General features: G+C 44.5%; 1 protein-coding gene across 1 annotated transcript; it reads left to right on the plus strand.

Annotated features, from left to right (window-relative positions):
- Nucleotides 1–1,295: 1,295 nt before the first annotated feature.
- On the plus strand, nt 1,296–5,845 carry LOC144259529 (arg8-vasotocin receptor-like). Its single transcript, XM_077807784.1, has 2 exons — nt 1,296–2,211; nt 5,184–5,845. The coding sequence occupies exons 1-2, from the start codon at nt 1,296–1,298 to the stop codon at nt 5,381–5,383; spliced, it is 1,116 nt and encodes a 371-aa protein (XP_077663910.1). The 3' UTR covers nt 5,384–5,845.
- Nucleotides 5,846–27,914: the final 22,069 nt, after the last annotated feature.

Genomic DNA, 27,914 nt, shown 5'->3' on the forward strand with positions numbered 1-27,914 from the left:
GCATTGAGTAGAAGTTACCTACACTGACAGGGAGGGCTTCTCCCATCGGTATAGGTACTCCACCTCTCCGAGAGATAGTAACTATGCAGACGGGAGAAGCCCTCCCGTCAACACAGCTTTGGCAACACCAGGAGTTAGGTTGGTGTAACTGTGTCACTTAGGGGTGTGGAAAATCCATACCCCTGAGCAACATAGTTATATCAATATAAGTTGCTAGTGTAGATTAAGTCTTTGTTAGCCATGTGCCACCACCCCTTAGAATTTAGTCCAAGATGGAGGCATAAACACAACAAAAAAGGCAGCAAGCCCGACTTTCAAAATTGAGTTTGCAATCTGAAACAGAATTCATAAGCTATACTTAGACAAGATTCCTGAAATCATCAAAATAATTTACTCCATGTAGAGAAAAGAAAAATATTAGACAGTTTACTTTAAAACATTTAAACAACTATACAGGTTGTAGGACTGGAGTTTAGAAGTGGTCTTCTAGACTGCTATATCATTCATATCTCTTCAGCAGCTGGATTTTCCACAGAATGTTCCTGCCCTCCCTCCCATCCCCTCTCATTAAAATATCAGCAGGCTTGCAGTCCCATTAGATGTAATGTATTCCATGTGTTATTTTTCTTTTTGCTTATAAAAGAATCCAGTCTTCTTGCAATAAAGGATCATTTAAGTCTCTTCTTTTCTAGATCAGTTGACTGAGATCTGAAAACAGAAAAATTAATGGAAAAAATCTCTCTCTCTGTGTTTGCAGCTTTTAGGATATGGTCTTTGTCTCAGGGATCCAAGGTGGTTGCAGCCAGACTCAAGGACCTAACTTTTCCATCCACATGTAAATATTTACTAGTTACTAAACTGAGGAATACAGTTCTGGTTCACATAACATTTATATTTGGAAAAGCTCTCATGGGTAAAAATATGTAAGTATGATTTTGGCCACACTGAAATAAGTGATTTGATTATTTCAAGTTTCTGTGATTCTCATTTTATTTATATATTTATCCCTATTATATTAGTCGTTTTCCTATTGGCTAAGATAACTACAGCCTACCAAATGATTATGAAGTTACATAAGACTCTATTTGAAGACTATATAAAGCCTTTTTTTCACTCTAGCAAGAGAGAGAAGTCTATCAAGATGCAGGTTTGCTGCGTCAGGTTCATTCATGCATGGAGCTTTGTTTCAAGACACACTGAAACCTGAACCAGTGCTGATATATTTACTAGCCCATACTTCAGAGCTATCAACCTGAGTCGTGAGTAACAGCTACTGTAAGTGGCTTCTGTGCACGATGAAGAATTTTTCAGTTCCTGTGCAAGCTAATGAATATCAGACTGAAAATCTTTTTCCTCAGCTTGTCCTGAATTTGACGAATAAGTCAGATCCAGTTGGAAGACCAGAAAGAGATGAGCAATTAGCTCAGCTAGAGATTGCTGTGTTGGGAATAATATTTATGACAGCATCTGTGGGTAATTTTATTCTCATACTGGTATTGTGGAGGAGGAGAAAGAAGTTGTCTAGGATGTATGTATTCATGCTTCACCTGAGCATAGCGGACTTAGTGGTAGCATTTTTTCAAGTCCTTCCCCAACTAATATGGGATATTACAGACGTTTTCATAGGGCCAGATGCATTGTGCAGAATTATCAAATATTTGCAGTTGTTGGGCATGTTTGCCTCTACTTATATGATAGTGGTTATGACAGTGGACAGATATCAAGCAGTATGCTATCCCTTGGTCACTTTCCAAAAGAAAAGGGCTCTTTGGAATGCTGCCATTTGCACCAGCTGGTCTATATCACTGATTTTTAGTCTTCCACAAGTATTTATCTTTTCTAAGACTGAAATATCTCCAGATATTTTTGAATGCTGGGGTGAGTTCATCCAACCTTGGGGCTTAAAGGCATATGTGACTTGGATTTTTGTAGCTATTTTCTTCATTCCCACAGCTATCCTTACTATTTGCCAGGTTAAGATCTGCAAAATAATACAAATGAACATACAGGTGAAAAAAAGGAATGAATTTGAAGCAATAAATCAGAAGCAAGTCCTGCCATGCCAAGCAAGCAGTATTAACTGTATTTCAAAGGCTATGATCAAGACTGTAAAAATGACAGTGGTGACAGTTATTGCATATGTCCTGTGTTGGGCACCTTTCTTCATTGTACAGTTGTGGTCTGTATGGTACCCCAGTGGTGTTACTGAAGGTAAGATACTTCTTTTTCTTATCAATAACTATAGTAGACTACCACATTGCTACATTTCCTCTTTATATATACATATTATTTAGGTTAAACTATGTGTAATCATTTTATGTATGATTAAATTTGAAGGACGAGTTTGTTTGCATACTGTATTAATGATGTATAGGGCCCTACCAAATTCAGGGTCCATTTTGGTCAATTTCACAGTCATAGGATTTTAAAAATAGTAAATATCATTATTTCAGATATTAAAATCTGAAATTTCCTGGTGTTGTAATTGTAGGGGTCCTGACCAGTGTTCCCTCTAATTTTTCCCACACATGTGTGGAATGAATATTTTTATGTGCACCAATATGGAGGTGATGTGTGACAAATCACCTCCATATTGGTGCACAAAACAAAATTCATGTGGTGTGGGTGGGGCCGAGGGTTTCGGAGTGTGGGAGGGGGCTCAGGACTGGGACAGAGGGTTAGGGTGTGTTGGGGGGTGAGTGCTCTGGCTGGGCGTGCGGGCTCTGGGGTGGGGCCAGGGATGAGGGGTTTGGGGTGCAGGAGGGGGCTCTGGGGCAATGGCCCAGGGAGAGAGAGGACTCCCACCAGCTCTCTTCTTGCAGCAGCATTTGGGCTAGGGGGGAGAGGTGCCTCTCTACGCCGCAGCAGCTCTGGGGCTGGAGCCATAGCATAGGTGCCCCTCCCCCAGCCGCAGCAGGTCTGGGCTGGGGCTCCATGGCTGGAGCACCCACAGAGAAAAATTAGTGGGTGTGAACAGCACCCACCAGCAGCCAAGCTTCCCCCACCCCCGAGCGCCTCTCACCTGCTCGCGGTCCCACTGACCAACTCCTCCCCCTCCCTCCCAGTGCCTCCCGCCCGCCTGCCGTGAACAGCTGTTTCGCAGCACGTAGGAAGCTCTGGGAGGAAGGGGGAGGAGGTGGGGAAGAGGTGGAACGGGGGCAGAGCAGGAGCAGGAAGGGGCGAAGGGGTGAGGTGGGGGCAGGATCTGGGGTGGAGGGTAGGGTTGAGCACCCCCCAGACTAGAGGGGAAGTTGGTGCCTATGGCATGCTTATCCCCTGGCTGCGGCACGTCGGCTGCACGGGTTCCCTGAGCGCCCGCACATCGCTAAATAGGCTGCTGTGCGGTCACGTAGCTTACAGAGAACTTAGGTCCTGACTGAAAAGGGAGTTGTGGGGTGCGGCGGGGGGGGGGGGGGGGTTTGCAAGGTTATTGAAGGGGCATTGCAGTTCTGCTACCCTTACATCTGTGCTGCTGCTGGTGGCAGTGCTGCCTTCAGAACTGGGTGGCTGGAGAGCGGCGGCTGCTGGCCACGAGCCCAGCTCTGAAGGTAGAACCACCGCCAGCAGCAGCACAGAAGTAAGGACGGCATGGTACGGTGTTGCCACCCTGAGTTTTGCGCAGCTGCCTTCAGAGCAACTGCTGCTTTCCGGCCGCCCAGCTCCGAAGGCAGGCAGCAAGGTGGCAATACTGCGACCCCCTTAAAATAAGCTTGCGACACCCCCCCCCACACACACCTTTTGGGTCAGGACACCCAGTTTGAGAAACACTGGTCTCTCCCCCTCAAATCTGTATAGTATAGGGTAAAAGCACACAAAAGACCAGATTTTATGAGGGGAGACCAGATTTCACAGTCTGTGAGGCTTTTTTCATGGCCATGAATTTGTTAGGGCCCTAATGATGTACAATAGCTGGTAACGTATGACACTGCATAATCAAAAATAATCTTGGGGGTTACTTAATGTGTGTGTGTGTGTGTGTGTGTGTGTACACATGTACAAACATACACTTTCAATAAGGCTTTTTTTCTGCAGGGAAGGCTAACCAAGATTAATTAGCATTTAATTATTAGTAAACAAAACAGTCAAAATGTTATAACTTTTATCTGTACTAGCAAGAGATCAATATATACATTTAGCGATTTTAGAGATTATGGAGTTACTTTTTTGTATATTAGGGAAATTAAAAGCAATATAGCATTTTAACTTTAATTAATAAAATAATTATTCAAATTAATAAAATAAATATTTCTGGTTTACTATTTATAACAGCAACACTATAAAACCTCTGAAGTGTTTTTGAATATTAAAATGTTATTAGCAGTGAAGTATCTTCAGTGAACTATGGAACATTTACAAATTGTGTAAGGGTTGATATTTGTAATGAAAACAAACTAAAATACAAAAGAATAAAATGCTGTACACAATTTTAACATTTTCAAAATTATATTGCTACACTTTTGTTAAAACAGACTCCCTATCAACTTCATTTCTAATGTTTAGCTGTTGAAAGATCAAATACGGATAGAAATCAGACAATATTATGCTATAAATTTATAAAATTAGACTATAATCTTGTCTTCTGAAAAGATCTCACATTCTGATCTTTGGTTTAAAAATTCTTTCTACAGGTATGCATTTCTGAGATGGTACAGTATTTACATAGATTAGGATAATAAGCAACTACATTAACATTTAGATTTATATGGGGTAAGAAGAGTTATACAAAAATATTGATCTCTGAAAGACATCGTATGCATATGCAGCTACAATGTATTATATACTGTACATAGCCACAGAATTACAATTTTTTATAACCATTGAATAAACTGAACTCTCCTAATGTTATTTTAACTTTTTCTCTATTGCAAAATGCTAAACGGATCCTACAACAGTTAAGTCAATTGATTTAACAACAAGTACATCAAAGAGCATCAATTCATAAGAACATTACTACTTTCTAGAGTGTTTCATGGTCTGTGTGTATAAAAACATCCTCTGTATTTTCCACAGTATGCATCCAATGAAGTGAGCTGTAGCTCACGAAAGCTTATGCTCAAATAAATTGGTTTGTCTCTAAGGTGCCACAAGTACTCCTTTTTTTTTTGCGAATACAGACTAACACGGCTGTTACTCTGAAACCTGTCATTATTTACACTGGTTTCTCTCCAATTCTTTCATTCTAGGTGCAGCATTTACCATCATCATGCTCCTGGGTAATTTGAATAGTTGTGCCAATCCATGGATTTACATGTATTTTTGTGGCCACATTCCATATTGTGCCAAAAAGAAGTCAAAAAACATCTCAGCTCAGGAAGAATCTGGGATCACAGGAAGCATTAATTTGGTAGACAGGGAACCAGAAGAAAACCTAACTTGTTTATAAATGTAAACTTCTTTTTTTGTTGCTTTGATACATTAATTACATTCAGATTTTTTGGGAATATTTTATCCCTATCCTTTGTTATCTGAAGAGTGGAGTGAGTTGAAAAATTGTCCTTCCCGGTATAAATATATTTTTCTTAAATATTGTAGCATACACTGCATTACAAGAATTCCAGTGTTGTGCAAGCCTGACTTTTAACAGTTACATTGTGCTATAAAAGACAAATGAATTCATATAACTATTGCTACTATAAAAAAGATATGTAGAGCTATTTTATATACTTCTTTTTTGTCTACAAAAACTGCTTTCTGGTCTCTAATTTTGGATTGCCAACTAGCAGATTTCTACAAGAGTGATGACAAACTGCGATATTATTGGAAAGGAGAATCCTATAATTAGATTTGAATGTGTGATATTGAAATTGAAGCATGAATAGTTCTGGAAATATTTGGGGGAAATATTTGAGAAACCTTGAGAGGCATCAGAAAGTCACTAAAGTCTGCTGTCAGCTTTAATTAAACACTTTATAAAAATGTGTCGGTCCTGGGGAGTTAAATGTCACAGTGTCTTTATACATTGCCCTTGCAACTCTGGACATCTGCTGAAGATTCAAATAACATCTTGGGTCACAAGTGCTCAGGCACTATGGTAATGTTCCAGTATAAGGAGAATGGTGGCTTCATTGTAGTTCCCATTTATATATAATACAAAACAACCACATAGGACTAGATTCTCTATCAAGTCACCTGGTGCACAGACAGGTGTGCAGTGAATTTGTACCCTATCGAAACAGACATAATGGGTAAATTTGAGCCATTTTTGAATTCTGCATATATTTGTGCAGAGTGCATTCAGACCTGTTCTGTCTCCTAGCACCCATCTGCTAGCACTGAATGTGCATCTAGGACAGGTAGCTTGACAGGTAATTTCTGAACCATATAGCTCTCTATGGGCTTAGCAGCAGAGGAAAATAAATATTTCACCTTTGTGGTAGAAATTAGTCACTTACCCAAGATCTGCAGTATCCTTACCTAGATTACTATTTGCTGGCTGATGTGTGGATACCCTATGCAGATAGGTATTTCTTCCCTTTTTCAATATCTGCAGTCTATTCAAGAGAGTGTGGACTGGAATATTAGTAGGTCTGTCACAGGCCAAGACAGAGATGCATTGGCAAAAAATCTCTGGAGATGATTGCACATCATCTGTCTATATTATGTCTAGCCCAAATCAGTGCTATTCTTCATTTTCATGAGTGCTAAAATTCTCAGATGTTCAGGAAAAAAACCTATAAAAGTGTACTTGACATCTGCTCTTTTAATATTCTAAGACATAAAGAGAAATACTATGCATTACACAATCATCTTAAGAGATAGTGGGTATTTTAAGCACAAAATGTACCAAACACCTGGACCAAATCCTGACAAGTGCTGATATACAGTGAGCTGATGTACACTGGCTTGATGTGTGGGGTATTGATTGTATTTCCCATTAGTAACTATAGCAATGTACTACTTATAATTAGTGGTGTTCCCATTTATCTCAAATGGCAGATGTCAGTATTTTGCGGTGAAGGTCCAGGATTCAGACCCCACAAATGACTGGGTTTCTATCTATGCAACCACTGAATGTCTTCAACTCTTCATGAAATCAGCTCCCAGTGAGGATCTCTCATGAGGATTTAACCCTTTGGTTGCATGTTTTTGTCTTTTCTGTTTGGTTTTATTTCAGCTGGTTACATTTCATATAACAGAAACATATTCAAATGAATATAAATAAATATTACAAATATTTCTGATATTAGTTTTGTCAATTGGATTTTCAGCAACACATGTATTGTATTCAGTCAGTTTAAATTAACTATAGATAATAATCTGCACATCTGAAATATTAATCTTGAAAAATCTATTCCTAAATGACATTTGGTTGTTTTTATTTGTTTGTTGACTTTTTGTTTGTTTTTGAAACTCAGGCACAAGGATAAACAATTTAAGAAGAAAAAATGGGAACAATAATTGGAAATCATTTAAAAACACCTCACTAGATGCCCCAAAAGTCACAATCCCACAATCAAGGAAGATGATTGTACTGGTCAAAAGAACACCTGGTTTAGAGGAGAAGTGAAGGAAGATATAAAATAATTTAAAAAAAATGGAAGAAAGGGGAAGATGATATAAATGACTATCAAATCAGAAATTAGGAATTGTAGAAAATTGATAAGGGAAGCACAAGGACACAAAGCAAAATCTATGGTCAACAGAGTTAAAGACAATAAGGAGTTTTTAAAATGTATTAGGAACCAAAAGAATCTTGACAATGGTATTGGCCCATTACTAGATGGAAATGATAGGATTATCAATAATAATGCAGAAAAGACAGAAAGGTTAAATAAATATTTCCATTCTGTATTTGGGGAAAAAAGATTATGTAGTCTCATCATATAGTGATGATCAAACTCTTTCCATTCCACTAGTGTCTCTGGAGGATGTTAAACAAAAGTTACTAATGCTAGACATTTTTCAGTCAGCAGTTCCAGATAACTTGTATCCAAGAGTTTTAAAAGAGCTGGCTGAGAAGATCACTGGGGCATCAATGTTGCTTTGCAATAAATCGTTGAGCAGTGGCGAAGTTCCAGAAGACTGGAATAAAACTACTGTTGTGCCAATTTTGAAAAGAGTAAATGGGATAAATGGGATGACCCAGGGAATTATAGGCCTGTCAGCTTGACATCAATTCTGGGCAAGATAATGGAGCAGCTATTATGGGACTCAATAAAGAATGAAAGGGCCACACGTTATATGCAGTTTGCCCACCACTGGGCTAATGTGATCCTTGGCTGCATAAACAGGGGAGTCTTGAATAGGAGTAGAGAGGTTATTTTACATCTGTAACGGGCACTGGTGTGATTGCTGCTGGAATACTTTGTCCATGTCTGGTGCCCACAATTCAAGAAGGAGGTTGATAAATTGGAGAGGGTTCTGAGAAGATTAAAGGATTAGAAAACATGATAGATTGAACTCCATGAGTCTATTTAGCTTAACAAAGAGAAGGTTAAGGTGTGACTTTATTACGGTCTATGCATATCCACACGGGGAACAAATATTTAATAATGGACTTTTCAATCTAGCAGAGAACAGTATAATATGATCCAATGGCTAGAAGATGAAGCTAGACAATTTCAGACTGGAAATAAGGTGTAATTTTTTAATGGTGAGAATAATTAATCATTGGAACAATTTACCAAGAGTTGTGGTGGATTCTCCATCACTGACAATTTTTAAATCACGATTGGATATTTTTCTAAATGATCTGCTCTAAGAATTATTTTGGGGGAATTCTCTGGCCTGTGTTTTACAGGAGGTCAGACTAGTGATCAAAATGGTCCCATCTGGCCTTGGAATCTATGAACCTACGCTGAAAATGCTACATATCTCTTCGAAAGTCTCAAGTTTTTGTTTTTGGAAGTTATATTAAAGTAAGCATTCAAACTGCACAAATATTACACATACTGAACCAGATCCTTTGCTGGTGTAAATCAGAATAGCACCTGGATCATTCAGCGGAGCAGTGCCAGTTTACACCAGCTGAGGATCTAGCCTGCAGTATTTGAAAGAATAGCTTCAGATGGCTGCTTTACTGTATATTTCATATATTCATAACCGGATTTACAAATAATCCTGTGGAACTAAATTTCCGAAGCTACAATAACTCAATGAGTCCTGTTGAACAGACTTCCTTTTTATCCCTCCATTTGGGAGCAATATTAACTTTTCATATTTCAGATGTTCTGATCACCCAAAGGGAATGAATTTGCCACAACTTGTTAAGAGCAGAGGTGCCCCTGGTGCCTGGATGGGACACACGGAGACTGCCACACTCAGGGCAGATGCTCCCCAAAACTGGCAGATTACAATTAGCTTCACCAACTAGTATCAAAACTGTGCTCCTATGTTGCCACACTGCTTAACAAGAAGCTAAACAGTTCCCTTTATGCATTCCAGCCTTGAATCCCGTCTAGACAACCAACTCTAACACAGTGAGAGGTTATTAAAAACCTATTCACCATAAATCAAGTTCTCCCAATCCCAAAATATCAGACACATTATTCCCCAGGCCAATGAATATTTCAGATCATACCCAAATATATGCTTACAGCCAATCCTTAATAACTAAATCTAAGATTTATTAAGAAAAGGAAAAAGAAAGAAGAGAGTTAAAATGGTTAAAAGAACAATATACATACAAATGACTTTCAGTGTTCATAGATCAGGATCGGACCAGTGATGTTTCAGAGGGGTAGCCGTGTTAGTGTGTATCAGCAAAAACAACGAGGAATCCTTGTGGCACCTTAGAGACTAACAAATTTATTCGGGCATAAGCTTTCGTGCCTACAGTATTTTCCACTCCATGCATCTGATGAAGCGGGTTATAGCCCATGTATACCCGAATAAATGTGTTAGTCTCTAAGGTGCCAGAAGGATTCCTCGTTGTTTTAGCAGTGATGTTGTAGCTGCTGGTGTGTAAAAGTCTCTCTGGAATCAATTCAATGCATTATAGTCCAATAGGCAGTTCAGGTGTAGAATCTGTTAGAATTTCTCCATCAGAGTTCTAGGGTAATCCAGGTATCCACCTGGAGACCTCAGTCCTATGGCTTAAACCTTCCCTGTTAAAGTTTAAGCAGACCTGGGATAAAAGGATCAGGCCCGAAGCTTTCTTTTATAGTTGAAGCAGGGTGGATGCTGACAGGCAACTCCACCACAGTGGGCTTTGATGAAAGTGAGCCCACAGTTTGTGATCTCTAGTCAATGGGTCCTTTCTCAGACAATACCTTCAGCAATAGCCATTTAAATTATCAATGCACTTCACAGATTGTTTGCTCTTTGGAATTACAAACTTCCAGGAGAGATTAAGACAATAATATTATTATACCACAAGTCCCATCTAAATGATGATATCCACTTTTGATCTCAGAGTCAATAGAATACAGTAATGAAACATTATAAGACAGGAACAGGATTTAGCATCTACCAGCTAATTAGATCACATTGTTAGATTTCTAATAGGATGCAGGTAAACATAAACAGATTTAGCACTTACTCTTTGATTCTCTAACAATACAGGCAAACAGGTTAAATATTCTAATTTACTTAACATGGCTTTGATAACTATCTACAAGGAATGGTGCTGTTCACCATTGCAATACCCTTTAGATAAGTCCTTAACGGTTGCTTACAGGTCACCCAGCTTGCTGATTGTTTAACCTTCTCTGGCCCAGCGTTACAGCAGGTAACAAAGATTCAGTGTTTGTAATGTGTAAAACAAAATAGTCCAGCAGGTAACAAAGATTCAGTGTTTGTAATGTGTAAAACAAAATAGTCCATCAATGTTTTTATTTCCTGAGGATCAATGTCATCTCTAAAATAACAGAAAAACAAAACGAAAAAAATCCAACAACAATCAAGTTTTCCACTGCCAGAAAAAACAAAATGAACAAAACAAAAACCAGCAATCTGGGTTATTCCATCAGCACTGAAGTGTCAAGATTACAACTATAATTATTCCCATTTCTGTTTCCTAAGCAGCTGCTTTATAGAGTTGTCTGCTCTTTTCCTGGGGAATCTGATTGGTCTGCAGTCTCCAGCCTGCCTCATTATCTCCCCCCAAGTACTGGCATTAACTCTGTTTGCTGATGAAAAGGTTGTGACCCTGAACCCTCATGCTGAAGTGACTTCTCCGTGCGATTCAGTTCACTATTCATGTGCTCACCCACCTAACTTTGGATCAGGAACCTGATTTAGCCCCTCATCTAGTCCCCTGGACTTCAAGCTGTACCTCTGATTTTGTGGGGCCAAACATAGTGTTCTGTTGCTTCAAAGCTCTACCTACACTGTTCTACAGACCTGATCAGCTGCTGAATCACCTCTGCTACTTTGTTTCCCATCCTGGCAGATACACCTATCAGGTGTATGAGCCAATATATGTAAATAATTTAAGGCTGGTTGAAAACATTTAATTAACACCGTTTTTCAATGGAAATTTGGGTTTTCACCAAAACATTTTTTTCATGAAAAGTGCCTGCTTTGGGCAGAAAATGTCCATTTTTCTTCAAAAAACTGTTCCAACCCTGTTGGAATTATTAATAATATTTTAAATTATTAATGTTAATATGGGAAATCACCACAGGGAGTGGGGCTGTGGGCAGGGGCTGAGGCTAGGAGCGGGGATGGGAGTGGAGCCGAAGCCAGGCTGCAGTGGGGTCCAGCCACTGGGCCGGCGGCCAGGTGTGGCTCCACTCCTGGCCTTGCCCCCAGCCTTAGGCCCGGGCCGGGAACAGAGCCATGGCTAGCGGTCAAGGCTGGGGGATGGTGTGGGGCCAGACGCGGAGCCATGCTGAGGCTAACAATGGGGTTAGGCATGGGGCTGGAAGCCGGGGACTGGAGCAGAGCTGGGGGCAGGGAGGGACTGGGTGGCACTCTCTCCCGGGCCTGTGGGGGCTGGCTTGAGCTCACCATACACCCCTGGATGTTCCTCCATGCTTCCCTGGGGGTGCATGCCCCACACTTTGTGGACCTCTCTCGTAGGGTATGAGATACCTGAAATACAGCTCCCATGTGGCATGGCAGCAGCATATTCAGATCCAAAATTTTAGTTTTCAGATTAAAGTTTTTAGCTGAAAAATGTTTGGCTTTTGATTTGTCATCAAAGTAGAAATTTTCCACAGAAAAAATTCCCAATTTTCTGACCTACACTAAAGCCATTCTGTGATGGGGCAGACAGGCCCCACACTGGCTATAAGAGGGCTAAGGAGAACCTGTGGGCCCAATTGACCGTACCCTACTATACCTGCAGCAAATGTCAGGCATGGAGAGGGGAGGTAAAAGGAAGAGATCTAGGCTAGTTGAAGGTTGACTTGGAGGGAGAGTTTTTCTTTTCTGTTCTTTTCTTTATGGCAGAGAGCCTGAGATAGCTTGCCAGTTGGATAAGACCTTGGTAGAAGAAACAACCAGAGCCTGGGGGAAGTATTGACTGTTAGGAGACAAACCCTGAACAGAAGGGTGGGGTCACACTGAAGGTTTATTGCATGGCCCTGGCTTTAATTGGGGGTGGGGGTGGGGGCAGAGTTTGTTCCTGATTTCTCTTGGACCTTAATACCCTGGAAAAGGTAGAACAGAAGTGTGTCTTGGCCGGGGGGAGGAGGGAAGCACTGCTATCTTGGACCTGACAGAGACATAGCAACTGAGACTTGCAGCTGGGTGAATTGTGCCCCGAAGGGCCCCAAAGGGGTGCCACCTAGGCAACCTGGTTACAAACTCCCTTAAAATCAATGGCTGCCTGGCCTGTGCAAGGACTCCAGCAAGAATTCCAACTGCTGCTGCACATTACAGCCAGGTCCCTTCTCTCCACACACACACACACACACACACACACACACAATTAAGCACTTTTGAAACCAGGATTGTCAGTTGATAGGGACTGTCCTGGCTGGCAACCACAGACCTTAAAGCTGATCATAACACAGGAATTTGAAGTTTTATTTTGAAAGGGAACATTTCAAGTGGATCACTGCTGTCACCTCTCAGCCTCTATTTTATGCGCGTAATTCCTCAGTGCTAATGATTGTCGCTAATGTTTCTTTGAAATTATGTTGAAGGTGGTTACGCTGCTTTCCTGCCAATTTCATTACATTCCTTAGAGTTATGAGCAGCAGACAAAGGTGATGGATGATGATAAACAAGCCAGTACTTAAGTCTAACAAATATTGCGGGCTACAGCCAAAATCTTGTTTTAATGACAACCTTCTGTTCTCTTCGCTAGGACTAGGAGTTGGCCATCAGTATGTACAAGAAACTTACATTATTATAAAAAGATGAACTACATACATAGCAAAACAGGATTGAAAACATTTTGTGTCTCATAGGGGAGAAACATAAATTATATTAAACCCAAACAACTTTAAATTTTATTTGCTGGCTCAACTATTGCTACAAGAGGCCTTACCATGTCTCAGTTGACCCAGAAGACAGCCTCCAGGTATTTTTCCAAGAATCCGGTGACTCACATTTCCAATGCTTCCCACTTTAGGAAGGAAAGAGAGGATTTGCTATGGATTCCAGCTCTGAATGAAGCTATGCAGGATACCGCCATTTTCCCTTCCCATTCTTTCTGACCACCACTCCGTAAGACAAAGCAACTAAATATTTTCTTCTACCAGTAAATCACAGCAAACTAAATACCGTGTTAATCCAGTTTCCAGCTCCAGCCTAAACTCGAGAAGGAGTGAGACTCCACCCAAAAGGTGTCTGGAATTTCCACCATGTGTTGCCTTGGAGATGTCATGTGAATAATTCCAAGTTCTATTGTATCTTGCTGAACACTGTTACATCACAAGTCACAAGCTTCCTGTGAGTTCAAAACTGAGTTTTATATTTCAATCTATTCTCCTGCATTTACTATAATACTGTATTTTATTCTGCATATACATTGTCTAAGTAACAACATAGTTACAAAGTTTTCTAATAATGTATATCAATATTCCCTACTGCAATTTGAACCGATTAATTGTTGTTCTGCCCTTGGTTAATGAGACCAACTGATCCCCAGCCAATTATAACATCCCTTTACATTCGAGGTTTGAAACTCATTTAATTCCACTTAGTTTCCTTATCTTTATTCAAACTTTCTTTGTCTGTCCTCATGGGTTTTATTTCCAAGCCCTTTCCTATATTGCTTGCTCTCCTCTGATTCTCTTGAATTTGTTATTGTCTTTTTATAGCACTGTGATGTCCCAAACTAAATAGTGATTTGTGGTCTTGCAAGAGTTGAATAGAGGGAAATCACTGAACAGAACGTGGCTGATCATGCAGTATTTCATGAGCTGCAAACTTGAACAGGAATCCATGGTGTCTGCCCTGCTGTTTGCTATGGAAAGAAACAATTCCAAATTACTTTTGACATTCATGGAGCAGCTACATATGGAGGCATGTCACTGCTGGGCTCAGGAAACAGGCAATGAGTGGCGGGATCGCACTGTTATGCTGGTAGGTGATGACAAGCAGTGGCTGTGAAACTTTCAGATGCGCAAAGCCACCTGCCTGGAACTCTGTGTGGAGCGTGTCCCTGCCCTGTGGCACAAGGATGCCAAAATGAGAGCTGCCTTCTTGGTGGAAGATTGTGCGGTGATCACTGTGTAGAAGCTGGCAACTCTAGACTGCTACAGGTCAGTCGTGATTCAGTTTGGAGTTTGAATCAGGCAGGCTTTGAAGCAGCATTTTAACAATGAATCCCAATAATATGTCTTTATGTAATGCATTCAGCCAGGCTTTGTTTACTTGCCGCATGGAATGACCCTTCCTGAACGTGATTTGTAGTTTGCAAATGTGCCAGTTCTCACTGTGTATGAATTCCAGCAGCAATGACCGTGTGTAGGAGAAAAATAAAGATTCATTTTCTTTTATGAGTACATTTTTTATTAAACAACAGTAATCAATACAGAGAATTCGATTTATTGCAAGGGATAGGACATTGAGGAGCTCTCTCTTAATGGAGCAGCAGTGTTTGTCTTATCCGCAAAAAGAAAAGGAGGACTTGTGGCACCTTAGAGACTAACAAATTTATTTGAGCATAAGCTTTTGTGAGCCAGAGCTCACTTCATCGGATGCATTCCTGAAGTGAGCTGTAGCTCACGAAAGCTTATGCTCAAATAAATTTGTTAGTCTCTAAGGTGCCACAAGTCCTCCTTTTCTTTTTGTGGATACAGACTAACACGGCTGTTACTCTGAAACCTGTCATTATGCAAGGCACTGAATTTAGCCGTATGGAGTGGAAATCTATCAACTTCATGAGAAAACTCATACAGATACAAACAGACATCATCTTCCTTTCCAAATGCAAACAGATGGACATCGTACCAAAAGGACTGAAGGTTAAAAATCCATTACAATCTACATACCACACAGACTATGCTGACAGCTTGGGCCACACACTCTCAAAGAAACTGCGGAACCACCTGATCAACATCCTCTACAGCAAACAGGGAAAGATTAAGAATGAGCTCTCAAAACTGCATACTCTCAGGAATGCATCCGATGAAGTGAGCTGTAGCTCACGAAAACTTATGCTCAAATAAATTTGTTAGTCTCTAAGGTGCCACAAGTCCTCCTTTTCTTTTTTCTCTTAGTGGAGGCTCTCATAGCTGTATATAAGTCCAGCTGACACGAGGGAACCTGTCCGAAGGGGTGGAGTGACAGGCGTACTGCTATGGGCTGGGAACATGCAAGGAATGTGTTTGGGGAGGGCATGGCACACAATTCTATATAGGCTGCAGGGGGACATGCGCATGCATCTGTTCTGACTACAGCACAAACAGGGACTTGGGCATCTCTGTTTGGTCCTCCATCTGTTTTATCATTCACTCCTTGCCCAATAAAATATGCTCCTGGCCCTGCTTCCTCTCCAGGCTATTTTCAATTTTTTATTAATTATCTCTCTCCAGGCCCTGTGATCATGATCTGAGGTGGAGACGATTAGAGCACCTCCTTAAACATGTCCTCCTTACTCCTCCTGGGTCACCTTCATATCTGACAGAGGCACTCTACTGGTGTTTAGGGGTTCCCCTCAAGGGCACTACTACTGAACAACAAGAAACAGAAGTGGTATTGTGAGTGCACTCACAGCATTGAATCATCATAATTAAATACACCTCTTTCTCACTCTCTCTTGACAAGCACACAGCTCGGTGAGCACCCTAAACATGGTGGGTGGGGAAGATACAAGATGGGGAAAAAGAATCTAGATTTTTTTTTAAGGGGATCTTGGCAAATGATGAGGGACGCTATTGTAAATTATGCCACCATTTTCCACAGGCAAGGGTAATTGAAGCCAATATCTCATTCCTTAGTGTAAACAAGGATGCAACTCCTACATGCATGTGGCTTCAGACAGGGTGGAGCCACCATGATCAGCTGGGAAGATATGATGGGAGCTCTCCATGCTGAGCAAACAGAAAGTGGAATTTTAAAAATTCTCAGGGCTTTAAAGGGGAAGGGGTGGATGTCTGTGTACCTGGGTGCGGGGCAGCAGAGTTTGAACTGCTGACCAGAGCACTCAGGAAGGGCATTATGGGACACCTCCTGGAGGCCATTTACAGCAACATAATCAAGTGCAGGGTCTACACTGACACTGCTTTGAGCAAACTTTGTCGCAAAAAGCTCTACACCTCTCATTGAGGTGGTTTTGTTTGTTGGCATAGCAGGAGCAGTGAATCAGTGGAAGGAGCATTGTAGTATGTACACCTACATTGTTTTGTCAACAAAACTGTGTAGTGGAGACAAGGCCTTACCCTAGGTAAAATCTGCACTTTATCACAGAGAAGTACAAATCTTCTGGCAATAGGGTGACCACATATCCTGATTTTATAGGGACAGCCCAATTTTGGGGGCTTTTTCTTATATAGGCTTCTATTACCTCCCACCCCTGTCCCAAGTTTTTACACTTGCTATCTGGTCACCCTATCTGGCAAGGATAGTCATGGGTGGCGCATGAACCCCCCTTTGGGAAGGTTAGACCCCCGCTCCACCTCATCCACCTGAAGCCTCACCCCTAACCCGCCCCTTCTGTCCCCCTCACCCACTGGAGCCCTGAGCCCCCTCTCCTCACAGCTGGAGGAGCCCCGGCTGAACCACCCAGAGCACTGAACTGCCTGCCCCTGTGGCCCCGACCCCTGTGCTGTTGGCCGCCCTGACCCCCAGGCTGGCCTGAACAACCCCAGGCCACTGGGTTGGCTTGAGCTGCTGGCCAGCCAAGCCCCGAGATCCAGGCTGCAGGCCTGAGCTGAGCCCCTGCTGCCTTCGGGAGAGAGGGTGAATGGGGGTGGTGCCTCGGGGTGGAGCATGCATGGGGCCACGGGCTGGGTTAGGGGAGGCTTAGCTTCCCTTGGCCTATTATACCCACCACCCATGAGTACGGTCATAATCTGGACTCATGACTTATTGATGCATTCTGTCCAACTTTCAATCTGGTGGTGATGTGATTCTTGGTCTTCTGTTGAGAACAAGGATTCAGCATCAGCTTTTGAGCGGGCATGTGCTCAGCAATAATGAAGCTGAACTATCTGTTTTAAAAAAATATGCTAGCAAATAAAAGTAAAGGAGTCCTGATTTTCTTCCACATGCCACTATAGCTGGAGGCGTGATGCATTTGCTGCAGAAAAGGGGATTAAAAACTCCATTGTGGTATTTTGCCTCTTATGTTTACACACAGACTATATAGATGCATGTAATAATTACACATAGATAACTTGTAACAGAGGTTTACAGTTACAAAGTCAAGCACTCGAAAGTTAGGAAATGCCAGAGTTAAGATTTCCTGTGCAACCTTAATTCAGCACCCTTAAGCATATGCAGTATTACACAGATTTTAATTGTATGTGGCCTACAGCAACTGGGATCAGCTATTGGAGAGAAAGCGCTGTTCAGCCCCTGCAGCCCCAGGATGGAGCATGCTCCGTTGGCAGGGAATCTTTGGAGAGTTTACCTGCCAAATTCTAACAAGTCTCCACAGAGCATGGGTGAACAGCAATTTAGTTTACTTGAACAGAAAAAGGCCCTGAGACCCGAGCAGTTCTCCTGCCAAATCTCAAGTCCTTCTAAAACATGGTGGCCCTAGAGCGTCTCGCTGAAAGAACTGCAACGCTATTTTTAACACAGCAAAACAAAGTTATTTTTTTCTCTAATCTCTGTCTCAGAAATAGCTGAACCATTTTTGCTGAAACTTTCCCAGAAAAAATTCAGCCTGAGTCTGCTATTCAGCATGGAAAATTTCAGCCCGAATGATTAAAGTCTAGTGAAGCTATAAGCAACTGACAACAGGGTCTTATAATAGGAAATGGGAAATTTTATACTTATAACAGCAACCTTAAGTACAGGCAGTGCTACCAGCTCCACCTATATATTATTCCTTTCAGAGCCCATTGAGGCTTTCGTTCTATAATCAACGAGAAGCATTTTTAGGTAATGTGCAACACTTCCTTCCCTAGACCTGCCCAATAAAGAAGGGTGTCGGTACTGGATATTGAACTACAGGCAGAGGCGCTGGCTTCCTCTGGGACCCAGGGGTGCTCAACACTCTGCTCCACCCCAGGCCCCGCCCCCACTCGCCCCTTTCCTCCAAGCCCCCACTCCCGACCTGCCTCTTCCCGCCACCGCTCCACCCCAGGCCCCACCCCCACCCACCTAACAGCCCCCACCCCCACCCCACCTCTCCCTGCCCCCACTCCACCCCGCCCCACGTCTCCCTGCTCAGTTCCACCCCCTCCCCTTAGCGTGCTCAGCCCTCGCTCCTCCCACTACCCCCTCCCCTCCTGCACCTCCTGCATGCTGCGGAACAGCTGATTGCAGCGGGTGAGAGGGGCTGGGAGGGAGAGGGATGAGTTGATCAGCAGGGCTGCAGGTGGACGGGATGCACTCGTGGGGAGAGTTGGCTGCTGGTGGGTGCTAAGTGCCCACTAATTTTTTTCTGTGGGTGCTCCAGCCCTGGAGCACCCATGGAGTCAGCACCTATGACTACAGTTTCCAATTCTTGAGTCAAACAGAGCTATGCTACTCACAGGACAGGAGTGAGGGGCCCTCAGGGGCTTCTCTAAGTTATATCTGGCTACCAGTGGCCTTAAAGGGCCACTTATTCAACCATGAGTAGCCTCAGTGAAGAGGTACTCTAGTGAAGCTTCCTTTTTCCCTGACACCTTCCCTGTACCATGCAACTACAAGGCAGGGATGGCACGGAGCTGCTCCAGTAGCTCTGTGTGATTGGGGATGCCTCTTATGTTAGGAGAAGTACTGAATAATCTTAGCCATTTGCTGGCTAAGTGCTCTTTCTAACATCAGAGCAGCTCAAGGCTGGCAGCATATAACTGCAAATCAAGCCTGGAGTTGTAAATATGTCAGCACAAAGCATTACCACAAAGGCACGAAACCAGCTCTTGGCTTTTTGGGACTTTTAATACACACACAAGTCAGAGGTTAATAACTAGATGTTATAATATTAATATATATTATTAATAGTTATAATGTTATAATATTAATATATATTAATAATTGTGCAGATGTAAGATCCACTGAACATAGCTGTGGAAATGACCTTCACTTCTGACCTCCCACACCTGTATACCATTTCAGCTGGATTCTTTCTAATAGAGACTGACACCAGGACCACACTGTCTGATGATTTTGTTGAACATCTACTAAGGATTATGATAGGTTAAGAGTCAGACAGATAAACTCTTTCACTTGTAACTTAATCCAGATTTGACTATAAACCGAGTTTTGTTTTTAGTTAATTAAGGATACCATAAAAGTTACATTATTCTCATCAGATCTTTATCACTCAATAGAATAGAAAATAAAGTAGAAGCCAATTAGAGTGAATAACTGATTTATATTTTAATTCATACAGTTCAGTTTTTCAGTTAATAAAGGGTTTTTTCTTTAAATCAAAGTAGTCAAGTGGAATATTATAAATGCAAAATTAGACTAATTCTATTGAATTCAAAACTGTGATGGTACTCTTAGTTAGAATGAACTCACTGGTGTGAGAAAAGGAATTCACTGAGATGTTGAACAAAAGAAAAACAGTATTTTCGCTGTGTGTTTCCTATAAAACATTAGGAGGCAAAAAAGGCTGCCCTAAGAATGCTGTTAAATACTGAGGAACAAATCAGTTTGTAATGTAAGTCCATTTTATAATGAAACATTACATATCTGTCATGAATAAATATTGATTTTGTGTTTCTTTGTTGAATTTAATTTTGTGAGTTGTTACAGTTTGCACAATTTACACTTTTTTAGCCTCCTGGAGTATGTTAATTAATGGATATCTCTGGACATGAAGTATCTACTTTCCATGGGTTAAGTATGCAACCAACTGAAAATATATAGATGCGATATATGCACTAAAATTACAAAAATACTTAGATAACTATCAGGGTGCAGTTGATGATATCCATCTAAATGGTTAACAAACTAATTTCAAATTAGTTCTTGAATCTGAGGATGAAATAATGGAAGTGGCACCTTTATTCCAATCAACACTAATGGTTGAAAATTGAAAGCAAAATTTGAGAATGTTTTCCCAAATGCCTCTTCTCTATTTTCCCCAGAAATTTTAAAATCTTTTGACCATCCGTATTAATTAACACTGCACTCTGAAGGAATCACATGTAATAAACGTTCTATTTAGTAAAATGTCTTTTATTAAAAATGTTAAGTGACTATAATAAGAGATCACAATGTAATAGGATAGGACTGTCCCCCCCCACACTTTCTCAAGCTTGTTTTTAGAATTATATGCTTTTGTATTATCATCACTTTAGAATTTTTGCTTTTGATAGTGGGAATGTAGAAATGTAAAGACTTGTGAGACACAAATTTCTGCTGTTGACAAAGATTAAATTGTCTTAAGCGTGAACTCACCATTCAGTTAACATAACCTACCAATCTCAATGGGATTTTAACTCAACCCATCACAAGATTTCACCTAGTACTTAACAGTATTCCACACCTCAGTTTCAGTCAGCATCCTGATGAGACCTAAAATGTGGACACCCAAACCATCCCAAACAATAACTAAAGGAATAATTTGACAAATGACAAGTGATACAATATAACTTGTGAGAAAGTTCCTCCTCTGCCTTGGTGGGACCTGCGCTTATTGGAGGATTTGCTCACCTCAGAGGTTCACGGCAGCCCTCTGTTTGGCCACTTTCATGGCTCAAATCTGCCATTCACTCAGTTAGCCTCATCTCTGGCCAGCATGGGGAAAAGGAAGAAGAACAATTCCCTGCAGTCTCTGCTGATCCATCTAGTGGATCGGGGAACAGGCCAGAGACCTTCCCCTCTGGTGGAATCCACAGTCCAGTTCAACTCCTCCGGTATCAAGTAGGGAGTTAGTGGGATGGAGGAATGGGGGGAACCAGGGCCCGCCCTCTACTTCAGGTTCCAGCCCAGGGCCCTGTGGATTGCAGCTGTCCAAAGTGGCTCCTGTAACAGCTGAGTGACAGCTACAACTCCCTGGGCTACTTCCCCCTGGCCTCCTCCCAACACCTTCCTTATTCTCACCACAGGACCTTCCTCCTGATGTCTGATAATGCTTGTACTTCTCAGTCTTCCAGTAGTATGCCTTCTCACTCTCAGCTTCTTGAGCCTCTTGCTCCCAGCTCCTCACACACACCACAAACTGAAGTGAGCTCCTTTTTAAACCCAGGTGCTCTGATTAGCCTGCCTTAATTGATTTTAGCAGCTTCTTGATTGGCTGCAGATGTTCTGATCAGCCTGTCTGTCTTAATTGTTTCCAGAAAGTTCCTGATTGTTCTGGAACCTTCCCTGTTACCTTACCCAGAGAAATGGGACCTACTTAACCTGGGGCTAACATATCTGCCTTCTATCACTCTCCTGTAGCCCTCTGGCCTGGAGGGAGGAAGGAGGGAGAAGATCCTGCCTCTGCCCCTCTCCCTGCCCCTATTCCTGATCCCTGCCCCGCCCCTGCCCCTGACCCCTGCCTTTCACCAATTGAGCCCCAATTGAGCCAGGGTTTGAGGCGGGCCGCGTGGCACCGGCCCATCGGGTGCCACGTCGGGGGTCCGCCCCTTGCCTGCCTGTCTCGGTGGGCCACAGGGCTGTGTCAGGGGCCCCACCAGAGGATAGCCGGGGGCCAGTGACCCCAGCCCCCCATACGCTGCGAGAAGAGCTGCGGGAGTTCCTTGGAGATGTCTGCGGCTTCCGTAATAAGGTGCAGCTGGCTTTCCAGCGATGGGGGGATTTTCATCAAATCCTCTGGGCTGCGAGGGCCCTCATGGGGGAGGGTAAAAGGACCAGGAAGCAGGGCGCCGTGGCCTAACAGTGGGTCCACCTCTTCTGTGACTCCTTACTCACCTATGGGGTAGGTCATGGTTTGTTGCGCGGCCCGACGGGGGCCGTGAGCGACCCTGCCAGCGAGGCTCCCCCCCAGCCCTCCTCATGGCACCCATCATCATCGCAACATTGAACACCCGGGGCTGTAGGATGGGTCTCCGCAGGTCCCAGGTGCTCTCCTTCCTTCAGGAGGGGGGGTACTCTGTGGTTTTCCTGCAGGAGACCCATACGGATCTGGCTGCCGAAGATAGCTGGCAGCTGGAATGGGGGGACAGGGTCTACTTTAGCCATCTCACAGTTTGCACATTACCTGCCTTCTGGCAGAGGACGGCATCCCCCTCACGGATCCGGTGGAGATGTGTGGGAGGGCCAGGGCCTTCTACGGAAACCTTTTCTTCCCAGATCCCACCGATCCTAACGCTTGCAAAGTGCTCTGGGACGAACTCCCTACAGTCAGCGTGGGCGACCGAGACCGGCTAGAGCTGCCTCTCATTGTGGCTGAGTTCTTGGAAGCCCTCCGCTGCATGCCCACCAATAAATCTCCAGGCATGGATGGGCTGACTGTGGAGTTCTATCGTGTGTTCTGGGATGTCCTCGGCCCAGACCTAGTCACCATCTGGGCTGAGTCTTTGCAGAGCAGGGTCCTCCCTCTTTCGTGCAGGCGAGCCGGGCTCGCCTTATTACCGAAGAAGGGGGACCTCTGTGATTTACGAAATTGGCGCTCCGTCTCACTCCTCAGCATGGACTACAAAGTCGTAGTGAAAGCCATCTTGCTGTGGCTAGGGTCTGTGCTGGCGGACGTGGTCCACCCAGACCATACCTACTCCGTCCCAGACCGCACCATCTTCGACAACCTGTATCTGGTCTGGGACTTCTTAGAACTCAAGGTGTAGGGATTTGTCTGTTGTTCGCCCTCCTATCCTTGGATCAGGAGAAGATATTCAACAGGGTAGACCACGGGTATCTCCTGAGCACTCTGCAAGCATTTGGCTTTGGACCCCAGTTTGTGGGTTTTCTCCGGGTGCTGTATGCCTCCGCAGAGTGTCTGGTCAGGCTCAACTGGACCCTGACTGAACCGGTCAGCTTCAGGTGAGGAGTATGGCAGGGGTGCTCCCTCTCGGGCCAGCTGTATGCTCTGGGGATTGATCCCTTCCTCTGTCTCCTCCATAGCTGGTCCTGTCAGTGTACGCCGACGATGTGCTCCTCGTGGTCCAGGACCTGGGTGACTTGGCGCAGGTGGAAGCTTGCCAGACCATCTACTTGGCAGCCTCCTCCACCCAGGTCAACTGGGTCAAGAGCTCTGGCCTGGTGGTTGGGGACGGGTGGCAGGCAAGCTCCCTCCCGCCCATGCTTCAGGCCATCTGGTGGAGCAGGGGTCTGCTGCTCTATCTCAGCATTTATCTTTCTGCCACGCATCCATCTCCACCAGAGAACTGGCACAATTTAGAGGGCAGGGTGATAGATTGGCTCTGGAAATGGACAGGACTACTCCGGTGCCTCTCCCTTCGAGGGATAGCGCTGGTGCTAAATCAACTAGTCCTGTGCATGCTCTGGTACTGTACATGCTCAACACCCTGGTCCCAGCCCTGGGCTTTCTGGCCAACCTCCGGACATCAATTCTGGAGTTCTATCTCCATCCGAGAGGACTTCTGCAAGACCTCTCCGGGCTGCCGATCTTCTACCAGGACCTCCTCCGGACCTGGAAACTGTTCTCAGCAACCAGGTCCGTGGAGGCCACCGTGGGGGCAGATCTCCTCACGGAGCCCCTTCTACACAACCCGCAGCTCTGTGTGCAGGTGGCGGAGTCCCCCTCGGTGCACCAGAGGTTGGTCCTGGCAGAAGTCACAAGAGTCAGAGACCTCCTGGACTATGAACAGGGAAACTGGCTGGATCCTCTGATGCTTGCTCAGCCATGGGGCTCTCCAGGCTTCGTACTCCCCGGCGCGTACTTCAGGAGGTGAGGGCTGCTTTGCCGCCCGCTGCTTGGGTTTACCTCAACCAGGTCCTGCTTGAGGGCACACCCCACCCACCCTCCACCCCAGGCCCTCCGGACCTTTTCATCGGGCCCCTGCCCCGTGGACCCAACCGACGTCCCCGCCCCTTCACCGTGAGCCGGCTGCATGATCTGCAGCCAGTCTGCTTCCAGACTGCGCCAAGGAAACAATTATATACACTCGTGCTCCACACCCTTCATGTCCTCACCCTCGTGTCCCACCCTGACACAAAGTGGCGGGACCTCCTGCCACCTCTAGAGGGTGAGGAGCCCCGGTGGGCCAGCCTATACTCCACCCTGGTCCCGAGGCCTGCTGGGGATATCAGTTGGTGGCTCCTTCATGGGGCCGTGAGCACGGGCGTGTACTTGGCGTGGTTCACCCCTATCCTGGACATCTGCCCCTTTTGCAGCATGAGGGAAACCCTGGTGCACATTTACTTGGCGCGGTCCACCCTTATCCCGGACACCAGCCCTATTCCGGCACCTCACGGATATTTTGTTATGTTTTTGGTTGCACTTTTCCCCTCACCTCCTTATCTATGACTCCCTATCCATGGCCCCACAAAGTCACGGGAGCTCCTGGTCAACCTCCTCTTGGCCCTGGCTAAAGTGGCCGTCTATAAAACCAGGCTAAAGTGGCCGTCTATAAAACCAGGGTGAGGAAATTGGCCGATGGAGTCTCCTGTGACTGTGGGGCCTACTTCCGATCCTCCATCCATTCACGTATCCAGGCAGAGTTCCTCTGGGTGGCATCCACGGGCTCCGTTGACGCCTTCGAGGAGCAGTGGACGCTGTCCAGGGTTCTCTGCTTGGTGCCCCCATCTGGTTCCCTTCATCTGACCCTTTGACCGCACTCCTGTCCCTGTTATTTCATTAGTTGTCCCCCCTATTTATTTGCCCTCCAGGTCCTGTGGATCCCCCTCTTAGGCTGTGGGGGGATCCTTTGCCCACCCACTTCCCGAATCCCAATAGTATCACTCTCCTGTAGCAATCTGGCCTGACCCTGTCACAAACTATTTACACTGTCTTTCTCAAGATAGTTTCACATCGCCAACATAAAAACTTTATTCCTTCCCAAATCTCTTTTGGGTTTCTCTCTCTGGATTTCCTTTCAGCCATCAGTGAGGGGCCCCTTTCAGTCGGCCCCTGAGGAATGCCTGTTCTTTCTGTGGCATTTGATGGCTAAAACAGGCTCTGCCCATTCTGTTCAAATGGGAGTTTGACACTAAACCCCATATTTGTCATAGTGGTATTATTTTGAAATGATTATGTCATAATTATTATGCAATTTGTAGAAGATGGGTCATGTAAGGTGTCATTGGAAAAGTTATGATTTGCTGAATACAATTATCCTATTTGTGTGCATGTATCATTTTTGTATCTGAAGGTATGAATATTGACTATGTACCTGTATTTCAAATGTGCTTACTCTGGAAAACATCCACAGCTAGCCTTTCGGGTACAACAATGAAGAAGCTGGACAGTGCTGATGGCCCATCAGCAAAGACAATGGACCATGGAAGAGCTTAGCCTTCCTGAGAATGCTCAAACCAGCCTGTAAGTAATGGCTGCTATGACTCAGCAGGGCATGAAAGGGCATGTGACCAGACCAAATGACACTGAACTCCATTTTGATATCTGTATTTTTCCACAGACTGGTCTGGGAACTGAATTTGGAACAAATGGTTCCCGCTATATGGTAAAGCTATATAAGGAGGGGTGTGACATCATCTAGGGGCCTCACTCCCACAAAAGAGAACTCCTGGAAACATCTGAGGACCAAAGACTGAACTGGGGGAAGTGCTGGTCCCAGACTGAAAGGATTTCTAGCCTGTGTACGGAAACCTGGTGGACTGCTTGTATCATCAGCCAGGATGAGAAATTGCTAATTCATCTCCAATCTGTCTACTATGTTAGGCTTAGTTTGTGTTTTGTTTATTTGCTCAGTAATCTGCTTTGATCTGTTTGCTATCACTTATAATCACTTAAGATCTACCTTTTGTAGTTAAAGAAATTTGTTTTTTGCTTTATCTCAACCAGTGTGCCTTTGCGTGAAGTGCCTGAGGAAAAATCTCAGCTTGGTTAACACAGGCTTGTTGCATATCCTTCCCACATCAAGGGGATGGCAAACTTTATTAATGTGCATATCTTGTACAGATCCCTGTGAAGTATAAGACGGCATAATTCTGGGTTTGTAGCCTTGCAGAGGTGCAAGGCGGGGGGAATTGGGAAGTTGGCTGTATGTCCTTTAGTGGCTTTGGTACAGTACACAGGTAGCTCAGTTTGGGCATGTTGCCATGTTGGGTATTAATAGGGCCTGGTGAGGCTGGTTGTGTCTCCAACCCAGTGGTGGGCAATCTGTGGCCTGTGGGCTGCATGCAGCCAGGGCCGTACTTAGGCATATGCAAAATACACAGCTACATAGGGCACCATGAAATTAGCACCTGTGTGCTTCATATGTGCATTCATAGAGGGGTGTGGGGCCCGGGACAAATCCCTCTGCCCCTGCGCCACTTCTTCCAGCCCCCAGCCTGCCCCCATTTTCCACCCCTTTTCCCAAGCTCCCTCCCCCAGTGATGGATGCGGCTCACGGGATTAGCAGGGGGGCCTGGTGATGGCAGCAGGGGTCAGGCCTACCCCCGCACTCACTGGTAGTGGTGGGAAGCAGAGCAACCCAGCCTCAGCCTGCTCCACTCTGCTGGCTCCCTGCTGTATTGCTCCACTTCCCACCACCAGTTTGTGCGGAGAGTCGGGGCGGGGGGGGATGAACCCTTTCCACCAAACCCCCTCCCCTGAGTGACATGGCTGAGGTGGGGGGAGCGGAGTGGGCTGGGTCATTCTGCTTCCTGCTGCTAGTGCCAGGTCCCGCACTAATCCCCTGGACTGCTCTGGGCCTGTGCGGACCCCCAAAGTGGCCCCCCACAGCTCCTGCCTCCATGGCCCCACAGGCCTTGAGTGCAGCCCAGACCCTCCGTGGGCGGTGGGGGGGAAGTAGGTGCTTGGGCTGCATAGGGCACTATAATTGGTAGACACAGCTCTGCATGCAGCCCATCAGGGTAATCTGCTGGCGGGCCACGAGACAGTTTGTTTACATTGACCATCCGCAGGCACAGCCGCCCACAGCTCGCAGTGTGTCTGAGAGGGATGCAGTGGTTCCCATGGCTCCCAAATTTGTGACTAAACTCCTTGGGGGAGATTTGTATGTCTCCGGCTCTGTTTTACTCACATTCTGCCATACATTTCATGTTATAGCCATCCCGGATGATGACCCAGCACATGTTCATTTTAAGAACATTTTCACTGCAGATTTCACAAAACGCAAAGAAGATACCGATGTGAGATTTCTAAAGATAGCTACAGCACTCGACCAAAGATTTACAAATCTGAAGTGCCTTCCAAAATCTGAAAAGGGTGAGGTTGGGAGTAGGCTTTCAGAAGTCTTAAAGGAGCAACACTCCGATGCGGAAACAACAGAACCCGAACCATCAAAAAAGAAAATCAACCTTCTGCTGGTGGCATCTGACTCAGTTAATGAAAATGAATATGCATCGGTCTGCACTGCTTTGGATGGTTTTTGAGCAGAACCCGTCATCAGCATGGACGCATGTGCCCTGGAATGGTGGTTGAAGCATGCTCA

The sequence above is a fragment of the Eretmochelys imbricata genome, chromosome 1 (assembly GCF_965152235.1).
Source record: "Eretmochelys imbricata isolate rEreImb1 chromosome 1, rEreImb1.hap1, whole genome shotgun sequence".
NCBI lineage: Eukaryota > Metazoa > Chordata > Testudines > Cheloniidae > Eretmochelys > Eretmochelys imbricata.

What these genes read in the sequence shown, in the direction of transcription:
- LOC144259529 (XM_077807784.1), top strand. Translation starts at nt 1,296, where the DNA reads ATGAAGAATTTTTCAGTTCCTGTGCAAGCTAATGAATATCAGACTGAA. An exon ending in CCCCAGTGGTGTTACTGAAG is followed by an intron (nt 2,212 to 5,183) that starts GTAAGATACTTC and finishes CTTTCATTCTAG; the next exon opens with GTGCAGCATTTACCATCATC.